This window comes from Atractosteus spatula, chromosome 5, assembly GCF_055471065.1.
Source record: "Atractosteus spatula isolate fAtrSpa1 chromosome 5, fAtrSpa1.hap1, whole genome shotgun sequence".
Classification (NCBI taxonomy): Eukaryota; Metazoa; Chordata; class Actinopteri; order Semionotiformes; family Lepisosteidae; genus Atractosteus; species Atractosteus spatula.
Window position 1 is genome coordinate 12,380,809 of NC_142710.1, and position 27,983 is coordinate 12,408,791.

The 27,983-nt window shown below is 43.0% G+C and overlaps 1 protein-coding gene across 2 annotated transcripts; it reads left to right on the top strand.

Moving 5' to 3' along the window:
• Positions 1-6,483: 6,483 nt before the first annotated feature.
• LOC148834137 (myosin-7-like) lies at positions 6,484-26,571 on the top strand. 2 transcript variants are annotated; one of them, XM_088916681.1, is made up of 39 exons: positions 6,484-6,654; positions 7,063-7,108; positions 7,806-8,015; positions 8,858-9,001; positions 9,354-9,510; positions 9,610-9,637; positions 10,159-10,264; positions 10,594-10,686; positions 10,841-10,904; positions 11,225-11,323; positions 11,409-11,512; positions 11,886-12,024; positions 12,366-12,484; positions 12,909-13,058; positions 13,695-13,865; positions 14,128-14,437; positions 14,919-14,995; positions 15,905-16,110; positions 16,193-16,316; positions 16,402-16,538; positions 16,629-16,884; positions 17,105-17,347; positions 17,443-17,619; positions 17,748-17,893; positions 17,974-18,064; positions 18,147-18,536; positions 20,234-20,360; positions 20,442-20,560; positions 20,650-20,846; positions 21,166-21,349; positions 21,454-21,619; positions 21,734-21,858; positions 22,018-22,326; positions 22,445-22,648; positions 22,731-23,027; positions 23,146-23,250; positions 23,493-23,588; positions 23,697-23,831; positions 26,439-26,571. In XM_088916681.1, exons 3-39 carry the CDS (start codon positions 7,815-7,817, stop codon positions 26,457-26,459), a joined length of 5,817 nt encoding a protein of 1,938 aa, XP_088772807.1. In that variant the 5' UTR covers positions 6,484-6,654; positions 7,063-7,108; positions 7,806-7,814; the 3' UTR covers positions 26,460-26,571. The 2 variants fall into 2 exon arrangements, with proteins under 2 accessions (XP_088772807.1, XP_088772808.1); XM_088916682.1 differs by lacking the exon at positions 6,484-6,654 and adding an exon at positions 6,669-6,735.
• Positions 26,572-27,983: the final 1,412 nt, after the last annotated feature.

The following is a 27,983-nucleotide window of genomic DNA, read 5'->3' on the forward strand; positions in this document are numbered from 1 at the left end:
GTGTCGGGCAGTGGAGGAGGGGTCAGGCTGACATGGCATCCAGCGGCACGCCGCTGATTACAGAAGGAGCTGGGACAGCTGGGAATGGGGTCTATGGTGAACTCATTGAGAGGCCAGGAATAGCACATTCAAGTGCTGCTCAGCCACCAGGCCCGGGCTAATTAAGGAACACAGAGACAAGGACCTGCAAGACAAAGGGATCAAATTCCTCTGCTGTTTTTGTATACACGTAGCACAAAAATGTATTGGATGACAAGGGTGTGCGGGGCTAAACTTTGAAACTTTCTAATACAGCGCTTTGATGTGTATTTTGCAATTATCGATTTGAAGCCTTGTACCCTAGAAAACATGTATCCTTGTCAGTCCCAGGGTTTTATTTAACTTTTATTATTATAATCTTCACAGAGGTTATCGAGAGTTTTATTTTTATCCTTTCTTTAGCGTATGCATAAAGGGTGAACTGTTGGAGGAAAAAAACTAAAAGCTAGTAGCTATTTATAAAATATTTGAAACTTTTGTAACTTGTAAAGTGTTGTATTGGCATGTACACACCTTCTGGATTCATTTTGTGCAACCTGTGTCTCACATTCCTGTATCTTCCAAGTGCTTACTGGAGAAAGTGTACACAACTAAATCCATTTTACTAAGGCAGAATAGCAAGGACAAGAAATCTTACACAAGAGCACTATAAGCTAGAGGCTTTTAAAAGCAGCCCTGCTGTATCTAGATATTCAACCTTTTGGAAAACAGGAGAACAAACACTGGTTACATTGTATATACAAACAGACACCACAGAGGGTTAACGCTGAGGCCTTGAAGGAAGGGTAGATAATTTTCAATCTTCCAGAACATTTGCCACTCTAACACTGTGTTTGGGAAAATGTGTAGGGGATGCTGTCAAAATGACAGCTATCTTGACACTTGACACGGGCACAGGGTGCTTGTTTTATCTGTTGACCTTTGCAGCGCAGTCTTCATCAGCCATTGCTTCTTCTTTCACTTTTCACTCACTTGTCAGTGTGATTCATGGGGCTCAATTGTGCCTCCGTGCCTGGAAAAGCTCTCATCGGTTTTCCTTTTCTGACCCAAATATTTCAGTGACGTTGTTATGAAAACCTCTTAGATATTTTTTAGATGTATCTGTTTTTCTAAGGTAGCTTGGATGTTTTAACCCTTTGTCACTCTAAACAACTTCGGTACCTTTCAGTTGTTTTTAAACACCCTGTACAGAGAAGCCTGGGAAGAGAGCAATAGCTGTAATTCTTCTTCCCTTTAATCTCTGGATTCACTCATGGCTTTGCTTTCCCTGGACAAGCAGCTATCTGCTCCTTTATAGGATAAACCAGAGACATTGATGAGGAACTTGTCTAGGTGTGAAGGTGGAGATGTGATGTGTCCTCCGTTCGCTAAGAAAGCTGTAATAGTGGGGAGAGTGGGCGCTGCTTGTGTTGGCTTCCTTGTATACAGTCAGTTTGTCACTCTAATTGTATAGGTTGAGGGACACCACTTACAGAGAGACTGGGGACAGTATGTGTCCTTCTTCTCCACAGCAACCCCTAGATTCCAAATACCTTTATACACCTGAACACCCGTGTCCTCTTCAGGGGGTGTGCTGTTGACGCTGAGGAGGACATTGTCTGATACAGTAGCTGTGATGGTAAATGGATTTTTTTGTGAACACTTCACTTCTAATTTTTAAATACTGTCATTATAATGTTTCTAGTAACACATTATTAGTACATAAATACTGTACTAAGTTTATACATGGGTACTTGTAATTGCAATGATATTATACCCTACACACATGTTTTGAAAAAAAAAACATATTAGTGTAGTTGTTTGGAATTAAGGAATTAATTGCTGAGTTACATTGATGAATGAAGGAAATGAATAATGAATTGCGTCAAGTACGAAGGTACACAATATGGTGAAGTGTTTCTGATTTGCCTCTATTATCGTAGGAAAGTTGTGTAACTGGGGATGCGGGCAAGAAGACTGTGTTCTATGTGTTGCTACATAAATGAAAACAGGGTACATATCTGAACCACTTTTTTAAATGCTGGGAAATCTTACATGTTTAGTGCAACAAAGTAACTTCACCATATTTCCTAGTATTTAAATGGGTTAGTTTGTCAGAACACGCACCTGACTCTGTCCAGTTACTGTATATTCCACACCTTCACCAGTAACATACAGTACTGGGCTGCCCTTACACTTAGATTCTAGTGTCTCTCCTGTGTTATAAACCAGAGTTATTTGTTCAGAGAAGCAAAATGTATATATCTAGGTAAAACATCCCTAGGTTGTATTTTCAAAGTTTTGAACATTACGATTCACTGAATGTGGAAAAAGGTACAAATACCAACATTCAAAACTGTTAATAGTGTTGATGAAGATGAACAGACCGACATTAGCCAATTTTGATATACACATCAAAAATGTTCTTTATTGATAAAATGTCCACACATATTTAAATTATTTAATAAAAAAATATTTGAAAAACGTTTGTATAATGAACAGAAATAACATGAATAAGATACAATGAAGTAAACTGCTAAGCATCATGTTGACCAGTTTATGAAAAGGACCAACACTGTACGATTGCACATTGCAATAAAATGCATCCATGTATAATCTTTTCCCCTTTTTTTTGTATTTACTCAGAGTATTTACTCTGAAGTACTAAAAACCTGGGAGGTGCTTATACTGTAATAACTGAGGTTTTATTAAAATTTAAAATTTATTAAATTTACATTCAAAGTGTAGATTTTTCCCATACGTAAACGCTTTATTGATGCACAATTGAATGTTACGGCTGTCTGTGATAGGCTCCCTCTCCCCTGCGACCCCGTATTGGATAAATCAGTTAGAAAATTAAGGGATGGATGAATGTTACAAATTTATGAGGTGTAATTTATAAATCCTACTCTACAGTGCTGCTAAAAATATTATTTCCTCCTGCATTGTAATCAGTGTAATGTTGGAGCGTCAGTTTTCACTGATTGCTATCATTAGGGGGACACTTGCAAGCAGGGATGAGGGTAAAGGATGAGGGAACACATTTAGTACAGGTGTAACTAATCTCTCAACTGTGTGGTGCTCGAAATAACGTTTGAATTATCCCTTGTGACAGGTTATATACTGTACCACAGAGGTCACTCACTACCAAAGGCCTTGTTTACCATAATTAAAACACAACTTACAGTTGTTCAGCATCTCCAGTATTCCCTCACTCCCGACCTTCACAATGTCTGTGAAGGTAGTTTTCTACAGCACGTGCATTATTATTATTTACCAACTACGCCACTGCTCAAAGTGCGTTACAGAAAAGTTAAAGAAAGATAAAACTTAGAATTAAACCCAGCAACAATGTTTCTTTTGGCAAAAATAAACATAAGGGTTTATACTGTAACAGAGGTGTAAAGGGACGGACAGACATCGATTAAATAAACGCCTGCCTAAAGAAGAAGGTTTTGAGTCTGGATTTGAAGGAGTTGAGGGAAGGTGGAGCGCTGATATTCTTGGGGATCGAAGCTCTGGGGAGCAGCAAAATTGGACAAAATTGCATTTCTAAATCATGGAAGTACAAATCCCTTGACAGGTGTTTTCAGATTGAAAAGCAGAAGAAAAAAGGAAAAAGACACAGGAGTGCTACAGTCTAATTTTCCATCTACCCCTCAGGCCTCACAGACTGCAGATGAACGACTGGGGCTGAGAGCAGCTCTTCAAGACCTGGCTGGGCTGAAAACCTGCCTGGTTTGTGAGGTGCCCTTGTGAAGCGACGTGTTTCCTGAGTGACAGTTCTGTGCCCTTCCTTTCAACCTTTTGTTAATTTGCAATCTGCATGGACTGTGAACCATCTGACAGGTGTGTCCCTTTTCCTGTTTTTTCTTGAGCCCGAGCCTCTTGTGATTGCCCGTTGTTATTGATTTTGTTTCATACAGGCACGCATACCGTGCATGTTTTTATTTTTTTACTGCAACATGGTTGGTACAAATTGCATTATCAGTTTCAGACATAACATAATTATTTATAGAACTGTAAACTGTCATCATCATTGGCTAATTACTGGCCTTGTAACATTAGCAGTGTTTCATACCATACTTAAAAAAATGTTTATGGCATTGATTCTATCTCTGTCTCTGACTTTATTTATGTGCACTGAGACCTTTTGAGTGAGGTCACTTGCTGCCGTTGATCCTATACAAACACCGTGACTGAAGTCTAGACCTCAATGTGCCTCTCAAGCTGTCCTCCTCAATCAGCGAGAGGCACTCGGCAGGAATTTCACAGGGTTATCTTTGTACTCAAGGATAAAGGGAAGGAAACAATACCGTGTCAACGAGATGGAGTCGGAGGCAGCGCTTTCACTGGCCCACTGAGAGGAGCAGGTCAGCACTGACCTTGTACTTGCCTTGGTTCACTGTGGGGCCACAGCTTCCTCACAGAGGGGCTGTCAGTCTGTCACCTGTGACAGGCCTCAAGGTGTTGACTGGCACCCGTCACCTCACTAATCCTCATGGCCAAAACCCCTTTCAGCTGAGTCTCTTGCTGTCTATTAGCTGCACACTGCACCTCTGTGTACTGTATTTAGTACAAAACCTAATTAGAAATGTATCAGATAAACACATTAAAGCTTTCTTGACCCCCTGGAGTAATAGGGCTCTCATGTTCTGAGATTTAATTCTGCAGTTAAAACTGGGATATTAGCATATATGACCCATTACCTGCTCCAATATGGGCAGAAAAATATATGATTTAAATAATGGTAAATATACTTTACTTTTCTAGGTTCAAGAAAAATAGAACTTTAAATTATTTTAAAGTGATATATGTACAGGGTACTGCTAGTAACTATTAGGTTTTAACTACCAAATGGGCTAGATGGGCCAAATGGGCTTCTCTCATTTATGTTCAAGCAGGCAGCTGCGTCAGCATGCGCAGGCTGCAAAGGAACAAGTAAAGGTTTATTCCAGGCTGAAAAGAGAAGAAAGGAAACAGCGTTTCATCTGTGGAGCCTTCTTCAGGTGTGAGATCCGAAGAAGGCTCCACAGCCGAAACGTTGTGTTTCTTTTCTTCTCTTTTCAGCAGGGAATAACCCTTTACTTGTTCTCTCATTTATTACCTTCTTATATTCTGAGACCGGTTGATTTAATTATATGATGGTTGTTTAGTTAGACATGGTGCAACCTTAAGCCTTAAGTCTTATGTTTTGTTCCATTAATTTTAAAGTACAGTTTTAGGACATGACAAATTGGAAGATGAAGTATAAACAGTTTTATTCTGGACCTTAATAGATGACAGGAAATGTAGATTTTATGTACAACACCAAAATATTCAGTTACAATTCTCAAAAAACATGTTCCACCATAGTCCACTATTTTCTAAACCTTAATTAGTTCATTTTAAATGCAAAAAAAGATAGCAATAAAATGATTTTTGAACTTATTTATTTCAAAATGTTAAAAGTCACATGTAGGTTCGTATAAGAAGCACACCTGAAGAAGGCTCCACAGCCGAAACCTTGTGTTTCTTTTTTTCTCTCTTCAGCAGGGAATAAACCTTTACTTGTTCCTTTGCAGCCTGCGCATGCTGATGGAGCTGCCTAATTGAAGTATAAATGAATAATGTTCTCTCAATAAAGGCCTGACTTAGTCCCCCCCTATATGCAGTGTGCTGTAGATCAATACAATCAATGGCTGGTCAGTCAGTCAACCAGTGAGCCCCGGACCTGAACAGATTAGAGCTGGTCCTGTGTTAAAGGTTACAGTCATGTTAGGAATTGTGCTTACGATTGTTTACATCTGTACAAAACACTACTCAGACATTTTGGCAAACTTTCTCCTACATAAAATGATTAAAAGTTTAGAAATGTTTCTTAGTTAACCACTTCGCAGACAGCATCCATGTGTGGACCCAACACTGGTCAAGCACGAAACAGATGCTATCTGGGCTGTCCTTCCATCGGTTTCCAGACGGTCCGCTTTCATTTCTAACACTGATGATGAACTTCAAGTTGAAAACTAGTTACAGTACGATCCTGTGCACTGAAACATACACCTAGAGATTGCATTTGAGTAGAGGTCTCTTTTTTTCATGTTTTAAGCTCCACAACAAACAACAAGTAAATTTAAGATTTGTTGAGATATTTATTTAATACATTCTAGCATCTGACAGACACTGCATACCTGTACAAAACTGTTTTCTGAGACTCAGCTTTTCTTAAGCGTGATGTGGGGTTGACCAAGCACCTTTTTTTGTCTAAATCCCAAGATTTACCTGATTTATTCCATCTTTGCTTTGTGAGCGTCAGTGTGCCTTAAGTTAAAGCTCATGCGTCCTTCTGTACCCAGTAGTGTTTCCGTGCTAATCTGAAGCTACCTCAGTGTGGGGAATTCCTAATAAGGACTGAAGAAAACCCTGGCACTGATAAGGCTCCCTCCTTTCTGCTTTCTCTGTTGTGCTCCCCTCTCCCCAGCTCTCATGCACATGCCACATACAACACACAGGCACACCCCCACCCCCACCCTCCCTCGAATACAGACACAATGGCATTCCTTCTTGCTCAGATGCCACCTCCAAATTTGGGAGGCTCGATCCCTTTATAAAGAGAAGTGGGGACTGGACAAAGAGAGGTTACTGTAGCATCTGAAGGTAAGCTTTGGGGGGCTGTTACTGTGTCCGAAGGGAAGAAGGGGGTCACTCTGCCTCACAATGAAGATACACTGCTTTGCTGTGAGCCATTACCTCCTATTTTCTCTGCTGTGGCAGTGTCACGCTAGCACAGAGGAGTTTGAAAATACTTTATACATCTGCTGTAGGATTACAAATACTTGGTTGTGCCATTGAAAACATCTAGAGGTTTCTAACCTCTTTGCTCCCAGCCTTTCCCACACTCAGCTCTTTAACATCCAGGCGTCAGTGAGCAGAAAGGTTGGTTCTGAGGCAAAGGTTTTCTGTGCTGCCATCTGCTGGGGATGTTTTGGAAGGGCAGGACCGCTAAAAGCAGGGGGAAAGGGGAATATTCAAGTTTTCAGACTCACTGTCTGTGTGTGTTCACAGGGTCAGGAACCTCAGCTGATCTTCTCTACAGGGCTGCACAACACAGGTAAGCTATTATTTCATTTAAAATACTCTGGTTTTGAAGTTGATGAGCCATTTCCCTGTAGCCCATGACCATGTAACCCATTTATTTTCATGCTAAAAGCTCTCCCCTTTGTAACTCTTGGTGCTTGGTTATTAAAGTTAACTGCCTCATACTAACATTAGCAAACCACAACTATGACCAACAAGGCAATAGTCACCCACTGAAAGAAATGTAGTTTAAAATCCTGTACTAAAACAATGATTGCTGTCTATGTTTTCTGAGAGAACAGAGAGTGATGTGGAAACCCCCACTGGAAACATCCTGTTCTGAAATCTGGAAAACCTTTTTGGCTGGATGAAAAAATGACCAAAATCAAGTGTTGCTTCCTCTGTTGTTTTTCAATCAGATTTTAAGTTCTTGTAGCTTAAAGACTATCAATTTAAAAATTCAGGACAATCACCGTGAGACCAAGAGGATTGGGGTGTACAGTACGTCTGACGATAGATATTCTTTTTTACAGCTTACATTCTTTCGAAGACGCACCTTACCTCACTGTCAAAATTCTGCTTGCTTTCATAATCTTGTAGCTGTTTGCAGTCCAGATATTTAACATCTGAGGTACCTTTTCATAGATCCGTCAGTGCAGATGTCTGAGGATTTGGATGAAACCTGACACTTCCCTGAAATGAGGAGGGTCTCTCTAACTTTCACTCTGTAGTTTACAACAATGGGAGATGCACATATGGCGGAGTTTGGGGCTGCTGCCCCCTACCTGCGCAAATCGGACAGGGAGCGTCTGGAGGCGCAGACTCGCCCCTTCGACATGAAGAAGCAGTGCTTCGTACCAGACGTTGTGGAGGAGTTTGTGAAGGGGTCGATCGTCAGTCGCGATGGGGACAAAGTCACCGTCGAGACGGAGAAAGGCAAGGTGAGACCCACCAATAAGTGTCTATGAGACTGAGACCACTGGCAAGGCAGCCTTAGACTCACGGCTGAGGCACACAATGGGTCACCTGGTCCTAGTACATACAGTACATACTGTAATTGCAGAATAAGACAGGCAGATTTTGAAGCAAATTATTTTTTACAATTTTTCTATTTAAAAGTGAATTTAGCTGTTGAAATGATGGTAACCATAAACACAGGCTGGGGCAAGTTTGTCAGACTGAAATGGTTTCACTCTGTATGTGTGCACACACCTATAAAGACTCTTACTGGAGACACTGTATACATAGACCTGTACAGACTCTTAGTGGACACACTGTATACACACACACCTGTACAGACTCTTACTGGACACACTGTACATACACACACACACACACCTGTACAGACTCTTACTGGACACACTGTATATACACACACACACACACACCTGTACAGACTCTTACTGGACACACTGTATACACACACACACACACACCTGTACAGACTCTTACTGGACACACTGTATACACACACACCTGTACAGACTGTTACTTGAGACACTGTATACACACACCTGTAGAGACTGTTACTGGAGACACTATACACACACACACACACACCTGTATAGACTCTTACTGGGTACACTGTACATACACACAAGTGCAACCACTCTGCACTCTTTTCACACTTTATGGATAGATACACAATGACTTTGTTAGATCTGAGTGAAGTTAAAATATAATAAAATACTTTTTCAGATTAGCCAGGCATATTTATGAGTACAGTGCTTAAATAAGTTCATCAGAGTGGTACGTCATGCGTCTGTGTCCGTTGTTTCTCCAGACAGTGACAGTGAAGGAGTGTGATGTACACCCTCAAAACCCGCCCAAGTTTGATAAAATCGAAGACATGGCCATGTTCACCTTCCTGAATGAGCCCGCTGTGCTGTTTAACCTCAAAGAGCGTTACGCAGCCTGGATGATCTACGTGAGTAAAGTTCGCTCACCCACTATACCCAGCAAAGAACAGAAAGTTCTGATCACCACAGCTCATGTCAACTTCAATTTTAACCTCCAGACCACAGCTGCAGCGTTTCTTCATATTAATGTCTTTTAAACAAACATTTTTTTCAGTTCAAGTTTGTTCTGCCTAAAAAAGTGAAGAACAAATTCCAATTCATTGAAACCGCTCTCCACAACTGCAGGTTGTTATAAATTTGTTACACATACAGAACTTGATTCCTCCTCTTATGAAGACACAGCGCAGTTGCAGAATGTAGTATTTTAAGCTAGGATTGTAGAGCCTGTGTAATCCCCTGGGTGCTGCTTCTGTTTTACAGACCTACTCTGGGCTGTTCTGCGTCACTGTCAACCCCTACAAGTGGCTGCCTGTGTACAATGCAGAGGTGGTCAATGCCTACAGAGGCAAGAAGAGAAGCGAAGCTCCTCCCCACATCTTCTCCATCTCTGACAACGCCTATCAGTACATGCTGACAGGTAAACACACCGCACATGAAATCTCGTCACATTACACAGTACCATTTTAAAACATTACTGCTGCTTCTGCATCAAATCATATTACTCTTCATCTTTCAGACAGAGAAAACCAGTCCATCCTCATCACGTAAGTCTGTGCCCTTGATTCTTTATGCTTTGTAGAAAAATGGTCTGTGTCCCCTTGTCTTCCAATCAAAAAGCCACAATTCGATCCAAGATAAACTTGCACATGGCTATACGTCTGCCTATCCAGAAGCATGAACAGTGCCACACAGGACTCTAATGACACTCTTTTCAGGCCAGCTGATATGTAAACAAGCAGACACAAGTTCCATAAACAATAGAAATTAGAACATTTATCAGAATGTATGTACATATATGTTAATGTGTGAATGTATGTTAAGTCATACGACTCACAAAATAAAACATTTATGTTATCCTTTCACATTTTTTAGCTTCTGTTCAAAAGCTAAAGAACATAAGAACATAAAAAGTATTTACATGATTAGTATTTCTGTTTTCTGAAGTTCCTCTGCTGATGAGACTGCTGTGTATAATTGCAAATATGTCTGGAGCGATGATGAGACTGGAGTGTTTCAGTGTGAATGAGCATCCCTCATCTTGTCTTGCCTGTGTCGGTGTCCCCAGTGGAGAATCCGGTGCTGGGAAGACTGTGAACACCAAGAGGGTCATTCAGTACTTCGCCAGCATTGCGGCTGTGGGCGGGAAGAAGGACTCAGCAGCGGCTAACAAGGTGGGTCCTGGTCCTGCTACAGTAGCAGTAGAAGTGAAGGAGTGAGTGGGGAGCTGGATGGAAGACCTCAACACTAGAAATGTATTATTATCACAGAGGGAGTTGGCCTGGATTATCTGGACCAAAAACATTTAGCCTCCTCAGCTGCCACTTTCTCAATCTGAGTTTTCAGTCTTGCAATTGTGCTGTCATTGTAGTGGGATTAAAAATAAGGGTGCACCATTATTTGTTTGGAGTGTGAAGTATTGGAAGTATTGGAAACTAATGACTCCATAGGTCCATAGAGAAGTCCATATGTCTGCTCACCATGACCCTATATTCCATCCCAGGGCACCCTGGAGGATCAAATCATCCAGGCCAACCCAGCCCTGGAAGCCTTTGGCAATGCCAAGACTGTGAGGAACGACAACTCCTCGCGATTCGTGAGTAACCCCTCTGCTGCCTGAAGATCAGGAGACTGGTGTAAAAAACATTCATCTTCAGCAGTGCTGAAACGACATCCCAGCTCAACAAAGCAGTACCGACTCTTAGTGTAGTTGATATTAGAGCTGACTTCTCTTGTCTCTCTCTTCTTAGGGGAAATTCATCCGAATTCACTTTGGGGCCACTGGAAAACTTGCATCTGCTGACATTGAGACATGTGAGAAATTCCTTAAAAATAAGCTTACTTCAGCGGGGCACTGTGGTGCAGTGTTAAGCATTGCTGCCTCACTACACTGGGACCCTGGGTTCAATTCCTGGGGTGTGGTCAGCGTGGAGTTTGTATGTTTTTCCTGTGTTTGAATGGATTTTCTCTGAGTGCTCTGGTTTTCTCCCATTTCAACGCGCTAAGACGTGCTGGTAGGTTAACTGTAATCTGGTGGTTAGAAAATGGATGGATGGACCAGATTTCTACTTGGGACTGTATTTGTGAGATGTTAAGTGTTCGTTCTAAGTAGTGTCTTGTGTTGATCTTCACAGATCTGCTGGAGAAGTCTCGTGTGACCTTCCAGCTCAGGGCTGAGAGAGACTATCACATCTTCTACCAGATCCTGTCCCAGAAGAAGCCAGAGCTGCTGGGTCAGTACTGCAGTCTGTTCTCTAGAGCGTGAATTGCAGAGACTCACCAGCACCTGGTCTGACAGTTGGGTTTTCTCTTCTCTAGAGATGCTGCTCATCACCAACAACCCCTATGACTATGCCTTCATCTCCCAAGGAGAGACCACAGTGGCGTCCATTGATGATGCTGAGGAGCTGATGGCCACAGACGTGAGTGACAAGACTAAATGGCTCTGAGGTGGAATAAATATTGGATGGGAGACATCCTGGGAAAAACTAAGGTTGCTGCTGGAAGAGGTGTTAGTGGGGCCAGTAGGGGGTGCTCACCCTGCGGTCTGTGTGGGTCCTAATTCCAAAGTATAGAAATGGAGATACTAAAATGAGAGCTGGTGTGTGGTGAGCGTACTCACCAGTCCCCATTACCAAGCGCTTTGAGTGGAGTGTCCAGAAAAGTGCTATATAAGTGTAAGAATTATAATAAATACACCTTCAGGCTAAAGAGCTGTCAGTGACACTTTGTTCACTCTCTGGTTAAGTGCGCTCAGTAGCATAATGAATTGAATCATTCTCTCCTGTCCTGCAGAGCGCCTTTGATGTGCTGGGCTTCACTCAGGAAGAGAAAAACAGCATCTACAAGCTGACTGGAGCCATCATGCACTACGGCAACATGAAGTTCAAGCAGAAGCAGCGAGAGGAGCAGGCAGAGTCTGACGGCACTGAGGGTAGGCCTGGCTTCACTGAGCCACCTTTCATTACACTGTCTAGGGATGCTTACAAAAATCAAACAGTTTATTCGCCAATAAGCCTGTTTCTTCACTCAAATACCAGGTCAAAGTGGAAGATTACTGATTGCCAAAATCTGATTATATTTATCCCTGAAACATTTGTGTGAGCAGTCTGTCTCCTGCATGTAAAAATCACTGTATATGTTCAGTGGGTTGTTTTTGGTTTGGGTGTCAGCCTTGTCAAAGCCCTATAATTAATGTGATTATTAATGATTAATTTGATTAATTAATGTCTAAAACATAAATATAAAAACGAATCTAGTTTAAATCTATTCCAGATGCTGACAAGTCTGCCTATCTGATGGGTCTGAACTCTGCTGATCTCATCAAGGGTCTGTGTCACCCCAGGGTGAAAGTAGGGAATGAATGGGTGACCAAGGGGCAGAATGTCCAGCAGGTGAGACTCAGAAGAGCATATACACCAACAAACTGATCCAGAATGAGTAAGGAGCTGTTGATATCTACCAAAGGATTGACATAGAGTAGCTCAACAACAGTTTTGTCCTGTCTACTCCACATATGGAACTAAAGTGTTTCTTCCAAATAAAAGTAACATATAAGAAAATAATGTTAAAATGGGACTAAATGAAAGTAAAACTTACCCACATGAAAAACAAGAAAATGAAGATGTACCTTACAATTAAAACAAGTTGTTACTGCTGAAGCTGAGACATTTGACAATGGCTTCAATTTAATATCCCCATAATTTTCTATAAACAAAATACAGCAGTTTACATACCTCTCGTTGACCTGTCAATCTGAACATTGGTTTGATGACTTATTGACTGAACAGCCTTGCCTTCCTTTCTCTCGGCCCACAGGTGAACTACGCCGTTGGTGCCCTGTCCAAGGCAGTGTATGAGAGGATGTTCCTGTGGATGGTGGTGAGAATCAACCAGTCCCTGGAGACCAAGCAGCCTCGCCAGTACTTCATCGGTGTGCTGGACATCGCCGGGTTTGAGATCTTTGAGGTGAAGGGAAAGACAAAGGTCTATAATAAATATTAACATAGAAGAGGAGAAGTGTTACAGGTACTAAAAGCTCTTAAAGGGCCTTGTGGTATTCTGCCGACTGTACTTAAGAAAACAATAGAGGTTGTTCATTGTCTAGTAGTAAACCCTTCCAGGAGTCACTCAGGAGTGAGGTGATACCTGTTGACTCATAAATTACTTAAGTACCGCCCATCAATAAAAAGTGACAGAAGTCAAAACAGTGAAAGTCTGAAAGCAATAATTAGGACTGAACAAGAGGACTATCTGTACAGCAAATAGGATTCTAGGAATGAATCAACATGGATTTAGAAAATGTAGGTGTGTTTCTTGCACATTTACTGCAAAGGGCTAAAATTGAAAGGTTCTAGAAGAAACAATTACAGCTTAAAATGAAAATGTTTTTTTTTCTTGTCACTGAGTTATGGAATTAATATCAAGCAAATGCTACCATTTGAAAAAGCCTCCTGTAACAATGACAAGTCTGAACTCTCTCCCAGTGTCAGCAACACAAAGACTGTTGACTTTGTACAGCATAATCTCACTCAATCTCACCCTTAAATTCCATTTTATTTAATTGACCCCTAATAACACCAAGATTCCCAATGTCTCTTGCAGTTCAACACCTTTGAGCAGCTGTGCATCAACTTCACCAACGAGAAGCTGCAGCAGTTCTTCAACCACCACATGTTCGTGCTGGAGCAGGAGGAGTACAAGAAGGAGGGGATCGAATGGGAGTTCATTGACTTCGGCATGGACCTGCAGGCCTGCATTGACCTCATTGAGAAGGTTTGTCAGTCACATGAGAGCACAGAGGCACTGCAGGTTCACACAGGTGGTGAACACAGCAACACAAAGAAGAGTAACTTCTAAGGTAGCCCACTACAGATCAAGCACTACATACCTTATGTAGACACTCTGTAGGGCTGTCAGTTCCTCACAGAGTATTGCTGCTCTATTGTGGGTCATGTTACTGTAGCACTGGTGTCAGTGATTGCTCTCCTGAAATGCTCTAGCATCTTTGCCATCTGTAGTCTATCTCTCATTCCAGCCCATGGGTATCATGTCCATCCTTGAAGAGGAGTGCATGTTCCCCAAGGCCAGTGATACTACCTTCAAAGCCAAGCTGTACGACAACCATCTTGGCAAATCAGCAAACTTCCAGAAGCCCAGGATTGTAAAGGGGAAACCAGAAGCCCATTTTGCCCTGGTTCACTACGCTGGCACTGTGGACTACAACATCAATGGCTGGCTGGTGAAGAACAAGGACCCCCTGAATGAGACGGTGGTGGGGCTGTACCAGAAGTCTTCTCTCAAGCTGCTCAGCATCCTGTTCGCTAATTATTCTAGTAGTGACTCAGGTAGGAACTCGCATTTTTTCATTTTTAAAATAAAGTGTGATCTGTTTTTAATTGAATTAAATTGAATTCCAGGGCATTGTTTTCAAAATGTGACCAACAATATATATATAGTACAATGACAAATCATTCATTCAGAAGACAGAAATCAATCACAATTAATTTTAACATACCTGTAGAAATAAAAAAGAAGATTTTTTTCCCAGTAAATGTGGTAAATTCAAGTGCTTTTAATTTTGTTATAGGGTTTAAAACTTTCTGCGGGTATTCATTAAACACATTCTCAGTTCTTATAGTAACAACAAATGGCAAATAAATGAAAGAATGATTGGTTTCCCAAGCTGAATCTGTCCAGAATTTTTTGTTTACATTGTAATACAGCAGTATAGATACTGCTGGTGCTTTGTTGATTCTTACACTGTGGATCCAGCCACAGATCTGGTGGTGCAAAGAGAGACACGAACCTTCTTCTCTTATTGAGCAGCACAAGAAGGGGGCAAAGGCAAAGGAGGAGGAAAGAAGAAGGGCTCGTCCTTTCAGACTGTGTCAGCTCTCCACAGGGTGAGTGAGCTAGAGCCTCTCTGATTCCCCGGGCCCATGTCTGTGTCACTGGCCATTGACCACTCTTCATGATGCAACAGGGAGGAGGGCCCAAGAGCCACTCCTGTGTAACTCATGAAATTGATATCAGAGGTCTTCAGGAGTTTTTATACACTTCCAACAGGTAACCTGCCAACCCAATTATTCAAACAATAAAGTAGATCCATTCTTCAGGACAATTCATTGCATTCCATCACTTTAGCTACCATCTGCTTTAGATTTCTTTCAATTATGTTACTTTTGGGAAATAATTGATTATTATATCAAATAAAATGGAAAACTGAACAATTTATTGGTATCATATTTTATAGAAACTTATTTTTAAAATAATGCATTTTGTTTTAAATTCTCAGCCAAAATAATCAAATTTCATAAATTAAAATGTAAGTAACAGCTACATAAATACAGTGGCTTGTGTGTGCTACAGTTGTTGTGGATGCTCATTTTCTTTACAATTCCTGAAATTTCAAGCTCCTGACTAATTTAAGAAAAATGCAATATCCATTTTCTCATAGTCCTTTATAGTGTCTTTTACATGCTGAATACACTTTTCAGAATGTTAAGGCATTTGTTTTTCACATAGTGTTCCTGTGTGTTACAATGTGTAAAATATGGTCAAAAAGTCTGATTTAAAGTGCCTTGATTTTTAGGCTGTTTGGTCACCAAATGTGTTATAATGGAAAGGGTTTGATGACTTCCCATAGGCACTGTATTCTGTGTACTGAACAATACACACTTATGAAATGCAACTGAAATTCTAACACTTTGAAACAATTGTGCTTGGGATCCATTCTTTTGACTGCTTAAGTCTTTGCCTTTGTGATTCACCTGTGTAATTTAATTTTATTTTATTTTTGCTCATTCTCACAGGAGAACCTGAACAAGCTGATGACAAACCTGAGGTCCACCCACCCTCACTTTGTGCGCTGTATCATCCCCAATGAGACCAAGACTCCAGGAGCCATGGAGAATCCTCTGGTGATGCACCAGCTGCGCTGTAACGGTGTGCTGGAAGGCATCAGGATCTGCAGAAAGGGTTTCCCCAACAGGATCCTGTACGGGGACTTCAAACAGAGGTAGGAGTCACTCTATCCAGAACTAATATCTCCTAATACAGCCTTCGAATGCCTTCTCAAAATGTGTCTGCTGCCTTCACAGATACCGCATCCTGAACCCCTCTGCCATCCCTGAAGGCCAGTTCATAGACAGCAAGAAGGGAGCAGAGAAACTGCTGGGGTCACTGGACATTGACTGCCAACAGTACAGATTTGGACACACTAAGGTAAGAGCCAACAAGTTATGCAAAATATCATTTAGAGATGTATTTGCAGAGACAAGACATACGTTTTCCTTTTTGCCTCTGTCAGGTGTTCTTCAAGGCTGGTTTGCTGGGTCAGCTGGAGGAGATGAGAGATGACCGCTTGTCTCTCATCATCACTGCTATCCAGGCCAGGTCCCGTGGTCTTCTCTCAAGAATTGAGTACCAGAAGATCGTAGAGCGCAGGTAAGGATATCAATGTTTCATGAACACACTCTATATTAGCCTTACAATTACATTTTATCCTTTTACCAATGTTGCATTTGTTCCTTGAAGAGATGCCCTGCTCGTGATCCAGTGGAACGTCCGAGCCTTCATGAGTGTGAAGAATTGGCCCTGGATGAAGCTGTTCTTCAAGATCAAACCTTTGCTAAGATCTGCTGAAGCTGAGAAGGAGATGGCCAACATGAAGGAGGAGTTCCTGAAGCTCAAAGAGGCCTACGCCAAATCTGAGGCCCGCAGGAAGGAGCTGGAAGAGAAGATGGTCTCTCTTCTCCAAGAGAAGAATGACCTGCAGCTGCAAGTTCAGGCTGTGAGTTCACACCAATATTTAGTTTATATTTTACCATAACAATTAAGTGGGTTCTGACAGTTATTCTTGGATGGGTGGTTGTGTGCACAACACTCTACCTTCAAGCTGTATTTAACCTATTCATGTTTTAAACCTATAGTTGAAATCAGAAATTTACTGGTGGAAAAATGCTACATCTGTTGATCATATACAGTAACTCAATTGGTGAACTCCTTTACAGGAACAAGATAATCTTTGTGATGCTGAGGAACGGTGTGACCAGCTGATAAAGAACAAGATCCAGCTGGAGGCCAAAGCGAAGGAGCTGACAGAGAGGCTGGAGGATGAGGAGGAGATGAATGCAGAGCTGACTGCCAAGAAGAGAAAACTGGAGGACGAGTGCTCTGAGCTGAAGAAGGACATTGATGATCTGGAGCTCACCTTGGCCAAAGTGGAGAAGGAGAAGCATGCCACTGAGAACAAGGTCAGCCTGCAGCACTCTCTCAGTGTGTCTGCCTGTTGCTCTTCTGTCTGTGTGTCTGTCCCACAGTCTGCTGAGTTCCTGCTCTGTGCTAACAGGTGAAGAATCTGACTGAAGAAATGGCAGGTCTGGATGAGATCATTGCCAAGCTGACCAAGGAGAAGAAGGCTCTGCAGGAGGCTCACCAGCAAGCTCTGGATGACCTGCAGAGTGAGGAGGACAAAGTGAACACGCTGACCAAAGCCAAGGCCAAGCTGGAGCAGCAGGTCGATGATGTGAGTCACTCAGATTTATTTGGAATAACTCTTTTTTACAACATACAGAGGAACAGGAATTGCAGACTCATAAACACTGTACAATATTAGATCTGAATTGAGATGGTTCTTGTGATTTATTTTATCAGCTTGAAGGCTCCCTGGAACAGGAGAAGAAGATAAGAATGGACCTTGAAAGAGTCAAGAGAAAGCTGGAGGGAGACTTAAAGTTGACCCAGGAGTGTGTGATGGACTTGGAGAATGACAAGCAGCAACTGGAGGAGAGGCTTAAGAAGTAAGAGTAAACACAAATCTTCTAAATCTGGTTATTTTGCAGAAAGATGATTTAATGAGTCATACTACTGTTTTTGTCAGGAAAGACTTTGAGATCAGCCACCTGAACAGCAAAATAGAGGATGAACAGGTCCTGGCAGCTCAGCTCCAGAAGAAACTGAAGGAACTTCAGGTGACTTCATGTTCTATTTTCAGTGAGACTGTAGCTCATTGTCAAGAGCTGAAATATGAGAATTGTATTCTCCCTGTTCCAGGCTCGCATCGAGGAGCTGGAGGAGGAGCTGGAGGCTGAGAGAGCTGCCCGGGCCAAGGTGGAGAAACAGCGGGCAGACTTGTCCCGGGAGCTGGAGGAGATCAGCGAGAGGCTGGAGGAGGCTGGAGGGGCCACTTCTGCCCAGATCGAGATGAACAAGAAGAGGGAGGCTGAGTTCCTGAAGCTGCGCAGAGACCTGGAGGAGGCTACTCTGCAGCATGAGGCCACTGCCTCCACACTGAGGAAGAAACATGCCGACAGTGTGGCAGACCTTAGCGAGCAGATAGACAACCTGCAGAGGGTGAAGCAGAAGCTGGAGAAGGAGAAGAGCGAGCTCAGGCTGGAGCTGGATGATGTGGTCTCCAACATGGAGCAGATCGTCAAGACCAAGGTAAACTGGGGACTCAGTTCAATGTGGAACTTGAACTTGAACTTTATTGCCATATGTAACCGGTACTGGTACAATGGAATTCTTACTTACAGAAAGTCTCTCGATTGTAAAACAAGTGTAAAAAACAAAACAAAGTGCAAACAGTGCATCAAGACAATGTACAAACAAACAATAGACAATGTGCAAGTAAACATGTAGACAGTTTGAATGTAAACAATACAGACGTGTAAACAATGACTGGAGATGTGCAATAGATAAGAAATCATAAAGAGGTAGATGGTGATGGTGTAGGTGAGGTCCGAGGGGGATGGCTAAATGTGTTCGCCAGTCTCACTGCTTGTGGATAGAAGCTATTGAAGAATCTAGTGGTAAGTGTCCGTATGCTCTTATATCTCTTGCCTGAGGGCAGTGGGGTGAAGAGCTCATGTCCGGGGTGGAGACTGTCCTCTGTGATGGCCAGAATTCTACCACGGCAGCGGTCCTCATAGAGCTGTTTAATCTCGGTGAGACCGCAGCCGATGATCTTCTGGGCCATATTGACCATTCTCTGCAGTGCCTTTCTTTCTCGCGAAGAGGTGTTGCCATACCACACGGTGATCCCGTTGGTGAGGATGCTCTCGATGGTGCAGCGGTAGAAGTTCAGCAACACATGTATTGGCATCCCCCATCGCTTGAGGCACCTCAAGAAATAAAGGCGCTGCTGAGCCTTCTTCATGATAGAGTCAGTGTTCACAGTCCAGGTTAGATCTTTAGAGATGTGAATTCTCAAAAACCTAAAGCTGGTGACTGTTTCCACTTCCGTTCCATCAATACTGAGTGGGCTGTGAGTGTATGGCCTGTGTCTCCGAAAGTCCACTATTAGCTCTTTCGTTTTCATTATGTTCAAGTCCAGGTTATTGCTATGACACCACCTAAGCAGCTGTACGACTTCATCCCTGTAAGTGGACTCGTCATCATCACTGATCAGTCCTATTATAGTGGTGTCATCTGCAAACTTAATGATGCGGTTGTTGCTGTGTCTTGCTGTGCAGTCGTGAGTAAATAGGGAGTACAACCTTGGACTCAGACAGCAGCCTTGTGGGGTTCCAGTGCTCAGGGTGAGTGGTGTTGATGTTTTATTGCCTATTCTCACCACCTGCGGTCTCTCGATAAGAAAGTCCAGCAGCCAGTTGCAGACAGAGTTGCACAGACCTAATCCCCTGAGCTTTGTCACCAGTTGACTGGGTATGATGGAATTGAATGCTGAACTGTAGTCCACAAACAGCATTCTCACATACGAGTTCTTAGTGTCCAGGTGTTCCAAGGCTGTATGCAGAGCCAGGGAGACAGCATCATCCACTGATCTGTTGTTCTGGTAGGCGAACTGCAAGGGGTCCAGGGACTCTGTGATGGAGGAGTTGATGTGTGACAACACCAGCTTCTCCAGGCATTTCATCACCACAGATGTTAATGCTACTGGGCGGTAATCATTCAGGCACGTCACTTTTGCCTTTTTGGGGGTTGGAACAATAGTGTTTTTTTTAAAGCAGGTGGGGACCATGGACTGTGACAGGGAGGAGTTAAAGATGTCCGTAAACACTGTGGTCAGCTGGGCTGCACATGTCCACAGGACGCGAAGACAGTCAATCCCTTATAGGACTATTCCAGGTTGACTGGAGGCATCAATACATACATGCAAGTTATTTTGCCTCTTTCAGACTAATTTGGAAAAGATGTGCAGGACTCTGGAAGACCAGATGAATGAGTACCGGACCAAGTCTGAAGAAAGCCAGCGTGCTATCAATGACTTTACTATGCAGAAAGCCAAGTTGCAGACTGAGAATGGTAGGCATGTTCATTGAATATTAATTTTGAAGACAGTCCTTGAAACAGTCCAGTTTCTTATCCACTGTGTTGTTATACTAGGGGAGCTGTCCAGGCAGCTGGAAGAGAAGGAGTCTCTAGTCTCCCAGCTGACTAGAGGCAAGCAGTCCTACACCCAGCAGATTGAGGACCTCAAGAGACAACTGGAAGAGGAAGTCAAGGTAATTACTTGGTTATTTTCCCCATAGAGCGTTAAAACAGGACTCTGTGCCCAGACTCTAATGTCCTCTGTGTGTTTCTGTGTCCTCAGGCGAAGAATGCGCTGGCCCACGCAATGCAGTCTGCTCGCCATGATGCAGACCTGCTGAGGGAGCAGTATGAGGAGGAGCAGGAGGCCAAGGCTGAGCTGCAGCGCAGTCTGTCCAAGGCCAATGCTGAAGTGGCTCAGTGGAGAACCAAATACGAGACTGACGCCATCCAGAGGACAGAGGAGCTGGAGGATGCAAAGTAAGGACTGATATCCAATACCTACTTCTTATCTTTGTATTTGTGTCCTTTATATCCATTTATATCCTTTACAAAGTTAGAAATGTGTAGATTTCATACTATACATGTAGTTGCAGTTTAGAAGGTGCTGTTTCATTTCTTCTAACAGATAAGCTTTTTGTTTGCGTTATGTTTAAATTAGAATATAAGACGAACAAAAAGTTTGTCTGTTTGCAGACTGTACGACTGTGCGTGTGGTAAGTGAAGAAGTGTTTGAGCCTGTGGCTTAAGGAGCTCCTCTTGCCTCAATCATTCCCTTGTCTGCCTTCCTCCTTCCCAGGAAGAAGCTGGCTCAGAGGCTGCAGGATGCAGAGGAGGCCGTGGAGGCTATAAACGCTAAATGCTCCTCCCTGGAGAAGACCAAACACCGGCTGCAGAATGAGATCGAAGATCTGATGGTGGATCTGGAGAGGTCTAATGCAGCTGCTGCCGCTCTGGACAAGAAACAGAGGAACTTTGACAAGGTACCACTGGACATGGGTCTGACTGATCTGAGGGAGACCTCAATGAGCCTCTCTGAAGCCCCTGTGTTCAATGTGCTTCCAATGGTCTGTTCTGATCCCCCCAGATCCTGAGCGAGTGGAAGCAGAAGTTTGAAGAGTCACAGAGTGAGCTGGAGGGCTCCCAGAAGGAGGCCAGGTCACTCAGCACTGAGCTCTTCAAGCTGAAGAACGCTTATGAGGAGTCTCTGGAGCACCTGGAGACTCTGAAGAGGGAGAACAAGAACCTGCAAGGTGAGACATGCTGTGTGCTCTTCACAGACATGTTGGGGGTGAATAAACCTGTGTTTCCTATCAGAATGGAATCCATAAAGATGCTGACATATCTCTTGACCTCCTGATTCCCAGAGGAAATTTCTGACCTGACCGAGCAACTTGGTGAGGGAGGCAAGACCATCCATGAACTGGAGAAAGCCAGGAAGCAGCTGGAGCAGGAGAAGAGTGAGATCCAAGCTGCTCTAGAGGAGGCAGAGGTGAGGGACTGACTTTCAGTGTGGACTATGCAAATTACATGTGAAAGACATTGTGTCTACACCCTGATACACCAAGTCCTTCATTATACATTCACCCAATCGATAGATGTTGCCTTAATCAGTGAATTCTGTCACAAGACCCTCTGTTGTTCTTGACAGGCCTCTCTGGAGCACGAGGAAGGAAAGATCCTGAGAGCCCAGCTTGAGTTTAACCAGATCAAGGCCGATATTGAGCGCAAGCTGTCTGAGAAGGACGAGGAGATGGAGCAGGCGAAGAGGAACCACCAGAGGGTGGTGGACTCCCTGCAGACCTCCCTAGAGGCAGAGACCCGCAGCAGGAACGAGGCCTTGAGGGTGAAGAAGAAGATGGAGGGAGACCTCAATGAGATGGAGATCCAGCTCAGCCAGGCCAACAGGCTGGCGGCAGAAGCCCAGAAACAGCTGAAGAGCCTGCACTCCCATCTGAAGGTGACAACCTTTACTTTTATTACTGAAATTCATCTCAGATGTAAAATTTCATTTTGTTCTGTAGTGTCACAGAATACTAGTAAAGTAATGTCATTAATCTGAGCTCTTTCCCCCCCAGGATGCTCAGCTGCAGCTGGACGACTCCCTCCGTGTCAACGATGACCTGAAGGAGAACATCGCCATTGTGGAGAGACGCAACAACCTGCTGCAGGCGGAGCTGGAGGAGCTGCGCTCGGTGGTGGAGCAGACAGAGAGAGCCCGGAAGCTGGCGGAGCAGGAGCTGCTGGACGTCAGCGAGAGGGTGCAGCTGCTGCACTCCCAGGTACTGTCATCCTGCTGGCTCTTCCACACAGTTTGGGCTCCAAGTGTAGAGCCTCACACTCACCCCTCCTTCCCTGTGGCAGAACACCAGCCTGATCAACCAGAAGAAGAAGCTGGAGGCCGACACGTCCCAGCTGCAGACGGAGGTGGAGGAGGCTGTGCAGGAGTGCAGGAACGCAGAGGAGAAGGCCAAGAAGGCCATCACTGACGCTGCCATGATGGCAGAGGAGCTGAAGAAGGAGCAGGACACCAGCGCTCACCTGGAGCGCATGAAGAAGAACATGGAGCAGACCATCAAGGACCTGCAGCACCGTCTGGACGAGGCCGAGCAGATCGCCATGAAGGGCGGCAAGAAGCAAGTCCAGAAGCTGGAGGCCCGCGTGAGTGCCTGACAGATTGTGCCACTGCCTGAGTGTGTGTGCAGATCAGATCTGCAGTCACACAGAGGAGAAGAGACTACCTTGAGCTGGTAACATTTTTCATTCAATGTCTCTGCAGGTGAGGGAGCTGGAGAACGAGCTGGAGGCTGAACAAAGAAAAACTGTAGAGTCCGTGAAGGGAATGCGGAAATACGAGAGACGCCTCAAGGAGCTCACCTACCAGGTACCTCCTGTTCTTTCCTTCTATCTGTGTGTAATGTCCTGTGTCTGTGTGTCACTGTCCTGTGTCTGTGTGTGTGACTGGCATGGGTCTGTGTGCGTCTATCTTGTGTCTATGAGTGACTGTCCAGTGTTTGCGTGTCCTGAGTGCATGATTGTACTACATGTGTGGGTCCTGTATGTGTGGTATCAGTGATGTCCTGAGTATCACTCGTCCTGTGTCTGACTGTCCCTGTGTCTGCACAGACAGAGGAGGACCGTAAGAATATGGCCCGCCTGCAGGACCTGGTGGACAAACTGCAGCTGAAGGTGAAATCCTACAAGAGAGCTGCTGAGGAGGCTGTAAGTATCTGACAACACCATCCCCACACCGACGCACAGGCCTCAGTGTTTCATCCTGAGTCTCAGGGCTGACGCCCAGCTGTGCTGCTGTGTGTCTGTCTGTGTCAGGAGGAGCAGGCCAACACCAACCTGGGCAAGTTCCGCAAGCTGCAGCACGAGCTGGACGAGGCCGAGGAGAGGGCTGACATTGCGGAGTCCCAGGTCAACAAGCTGCGCGCCAAGACCCGTGAAGTGGGCTCCAAGGTCAGTGACCCCGGCGCCTGAGAGCTCACCACTGTGCTCTGTACCACAGCCTGATACCACACTACTTTGTGCACCAGTTTGCACTGAAAATTCACTGCGTCCCAAGTTTTTCTTCTGTTTCTGCATTGTACTACCTTTCACTGATATTTTGAAGTATTTATCTGATCAAAATGTTATAATTCAAAAGTAAAGCACAGCTTTACAATAAAGAAAATGGTAGTGAAACTAAAAACCTATGTAAGAGACAAATAATCTATGAATATACCCATGTACAGTATATGTGTGAATACGTTATATATAAGGATTATTAATGTCTGAAGTTACTCAAGTAATTATTTTTAACAGACAACAGCATCTCTAGGACTTTTTAACCTCTTTGCTGAAACTGTCTATGTTGCTTGTACTGTTAACCCATTAGTATTGACATGACAGTTACACCTTTTGCCATGAGATGGAGTCATTCTAACATTTCTCAGTAGAACACCAATATATTTAATACCTTCTGAGATATATTAATGGAGAAGTTTAAGTTTCGATTATTAAAGAACATGTGAAGAGATGAAGATGAAGACATCTTGAACTGGGCATTAGAGTGGAAAGTGCAGTTCCCTCTTCAGTTTTTGATTTGGGATTTGGCAATGTCAGAGGAGGGTGACAGTTGAGGTGTTGTGAGTTTGTGCACTTTCAACCCAATAACTGGTCCTGGGGTGAGTTTCCCGAAAACGATGAATCTTAGAGACTAGCGAGCAACATTACGATGTACGTGCTACTTTTTCGCGCGTTTCCCAAAACCCCTCTTAATCGGTCATTTTACGAGCGAGTATAAAGTCCTTCTTTGCTCACCCCGCCCCTGAAGTCGCTTAGCAAACACCATCACAAGTCGATTGACAAGCAATCGATTGACAATACGTTCATTATGCGGTGTCGGTTTTAGTCCTTCAGTGGGATGAAATAAAGTTGTGAAAAGGAATATGAAGTAAACACGATATTAATTATTAATTTAACAACCATTTCAGCGAAAGCGTATCGATAGGCACAAAATAGGACACTTATTGTTTCTAAGAGAAAAGAAAATAAATGACTGGCGTACCGTAAAAGAAAACCAGGTTTAACTGCGTGGACAGTGACGCGTCCTGCACGGCGTCTTTGATTTAAAGCAAGATTTTCTGTCACGCTGCCGTCGTTAAGAATCACAGTGTTTCATGAGAAAATACTGTTGTTATTTAAGGTTGTTGGGTGTGTTGGAACTCCATTTTAATCGGTCTTATTAACACGACATCTGGAAAAATTAACTGCTAAGCTTGGCACGTGTCACTCAACAAATACAGGACCTATAATCACATTTGAAAAGAAGCAGGTCTAAGCTTTACCGTCATCGATCACGACAGAACTGGAACTTTAAATATGGCATCGACCGCGGGTTTCTTTACGGAATGGAGCAGGCGTGGGACTCAGGGAATGGGGTTGAACAACACATTTAATAACCAGAACCGGAGAAAGGTACACACGCAGGGACAGGGGTCACAGCGCTGCACCTGCACTGACACACACACGCACGAAGGGAAGAGAGTGTCTCTCAGCCTCCGCCCCGCTGTACACAGCCCCGCAGTCCCGCCCCCAGGCGCTGTTCTCAGCCCGCCCTGCGTGGCGCTACATTGTAATACATGTTACATGTTTCACGTTCTTTATGGAATTTAAATACAATTTAAACCCCACCCCAAAAGTACAAAAGAGGGAGTATTATTAAAACATTTGACTTATGAATATGAAATTTACCCAAGATGACTAATAAATTCATTACTGTATAAATAAATGTTCTTTTTTCGAATGTCCTCTTACATAGTACAACAAAATATCAAAATCCTTCATATAAACTCTTAGTATCCTATATTTCCAGAGAATTCCCATGACGTGAATTGACTGTCCTCTGTCTGGCGATCTCTGTCGCTAAGGTTGGCGCAAGAGGTAGCCAGTTTAAGAAGCACATAATGATGAACGAGTGGGTCGGGGAGCACGTAGAGTACGAAGGATTTAACGTGCTACTTTAGTTACGATAGGTTTTGGGAAACACTCGTAAATTAACGATCGATCTTAAGAGCGAGTTTACGATGTTCTTAGCGCTACGATGCTTTCGGGAAACTCACCCCTGTGGGGTTTCAATATGGCAGAAGTAAACAGTACATTATTATCCGAGCGATTATTTAACATGAAGAATGTTTCTTGGTGCTGCTAAATATGGTAGGTAAAGGAATAATAGTTATTAGCAGTGAGTTCAGAAAATCCACATTTGTTTTATTCAAATTATTTGTTTTAATTTATATAATAAATTTAAGATTTAGGAGTCTGAATTTAGTACATACTATCATCTTACGAGATACACAGCTCTTTGTTAATTAACTAATATGACATTAATAGTTGTTAATTACATGTTTTCATGCCTCCCAGCTCCTGAACACTAACTGAGCCCAGACGCAGCTCTAACACAGTGCAGAGCCTATTAACTCTCTTAGTTCTTCTGGTAATAACAGCAGCTACATGGTATCCAAACACTCACCAGGTCTTTTCTCTCCTTCTCTCTCTGTACATCTCTCCCTCTCTCTCTGACAGAAAGGGCTTGATGAAGAGTGAAGCTCTCAGAAGGACCTTTCTGAAAACCTCTAGTCTGCTGTGCTTTAGTCTACCTCTGCTTTCTCTCTGCCCTTCCTCTAATTCTGTAGAATAAAATCAGTTTCAAATCGAACATCTCTTTTCTGTGCTTCCTGCTTTGACAGATAGGAGATATTACAGACAGGGTCTGTCTTTGGTTTCACAGTCTTGTTCAGATATAAAGCTGTACAATATATACTATAAGAAATATTTGTAGGTTTTATTAATGTAAAAACAACTTTGAACTGAACCTGTGGGTGCTGATCAGAGCTTGGATTCATTGACTGGATCACATTAAATAGTTGAGTTTCTCTATGTTACTGCCTAACATAGTACAAAACATGTGACTGTAGACTTTTATGACTATAGTACTGGTGGATAGCACTCACAAGTTAGTTTAAAGTGTTTCTGAAGATTCCTCCACCTGAACAGGTCAGAATCCCCTTAAAACTTAAGTTTAAGATGATAATGTACTGTACTTATATTTTTTACTACCAACTGCTGTAATAGATTTGAAAGCCATTTTTTAACAATTGGTACATTCTTATGGTAAATTCTTTACTCTTTACTCAGTGTGTCAACACAAAATGTTGAGCATTAATTTATTGTAACAACATATGTTTTCATTATCTATGAACTGGCTTCATTACTCTGCTCTCCTCCCCACTGATACCCGGTGTGTGGGGAGCGTTCTGGCGCACTATAGCTGCCGTCGCATCATCCAGGTGGGGCTGCACACTGGTGGTGGTGGAGGGGATCCCCATTACCTGTAAAGCGCTTTGAGTGGAGTGCCCAGAAAAGTGCTATAGAAGTGTAAGCAGTTATTATTATTATTATTATTATTATTATTATTATTATTATTATTATTATTATGTGAATTGACTTATATATTTATGTCATTATGGAGCCTAAAATATACAGAAGTAGTGCACCTGTGATAATGAATCTTTTCCACTGCTCATTATAGTGTGTAAATCACTGAATCTGAAGACTGAAAATAAAAAAAATAAACCCTGGAAATCTTTTCCAGTAATTAGCAAGCCTTTTCTACAGTCTTTTCCCTTGTTAGGCAGTGGTGTAAGGTAATGGTAAGAGGCAGTGGTAAGTGGTGTTTAAAGAGAGGAATCTTAGGAAATTGCCTTCCCTTATGAACTGCTACTGCTACTGCCACAGATTTGATCTCAAAAGCTAGGTTATTTTATTGTTTGATAGAACATTACCTTCAAGACTTGCATGCACAACTGAAGATCATCCTATACAGGGTTACAAATGTGGCATAAAGTGAAATGAAAGAAAAAGCTTTTTAAATTCACATTAGATCTTTGAAGATGGATGAAGGTAGCGATATGTGAGCTATTGAAAGAGTTATTTGAGGTCTGTATACAATGACTAGTATATAAAGTGTAAAGTGTAAGGCAATGCTTTAAAATGCCCTTTTAATATTTGGACTCAGCTTGAAGTGTCAAAATTCATATGCCAGACACAGGCAAGGGTTATATCATGCAA

Coding starts and splice junctions, on each gene's coding strand:
- LOC148834137 (XM_088916681.1), top strand. CDS start 7,815: ATGGGAGATGCACATATGGCGGAGTTTGGGGCTGCTGCCCCCTACCTG. Junction 10,265..10,593: donor ACTCAGCAGCGGCTAACAAG/GTGGGTCCTGGT, acceptor ATTCCATCCCAG/GGCACCCTGGAGGATCAAAT. Junction 20,361..20,441: donor CAAGTTGCAGACTGAGAATG/GTAGGCATGTTC, acceptor TTGTTATACTAG/GGGAGCTGTCCAGGCAGCTG.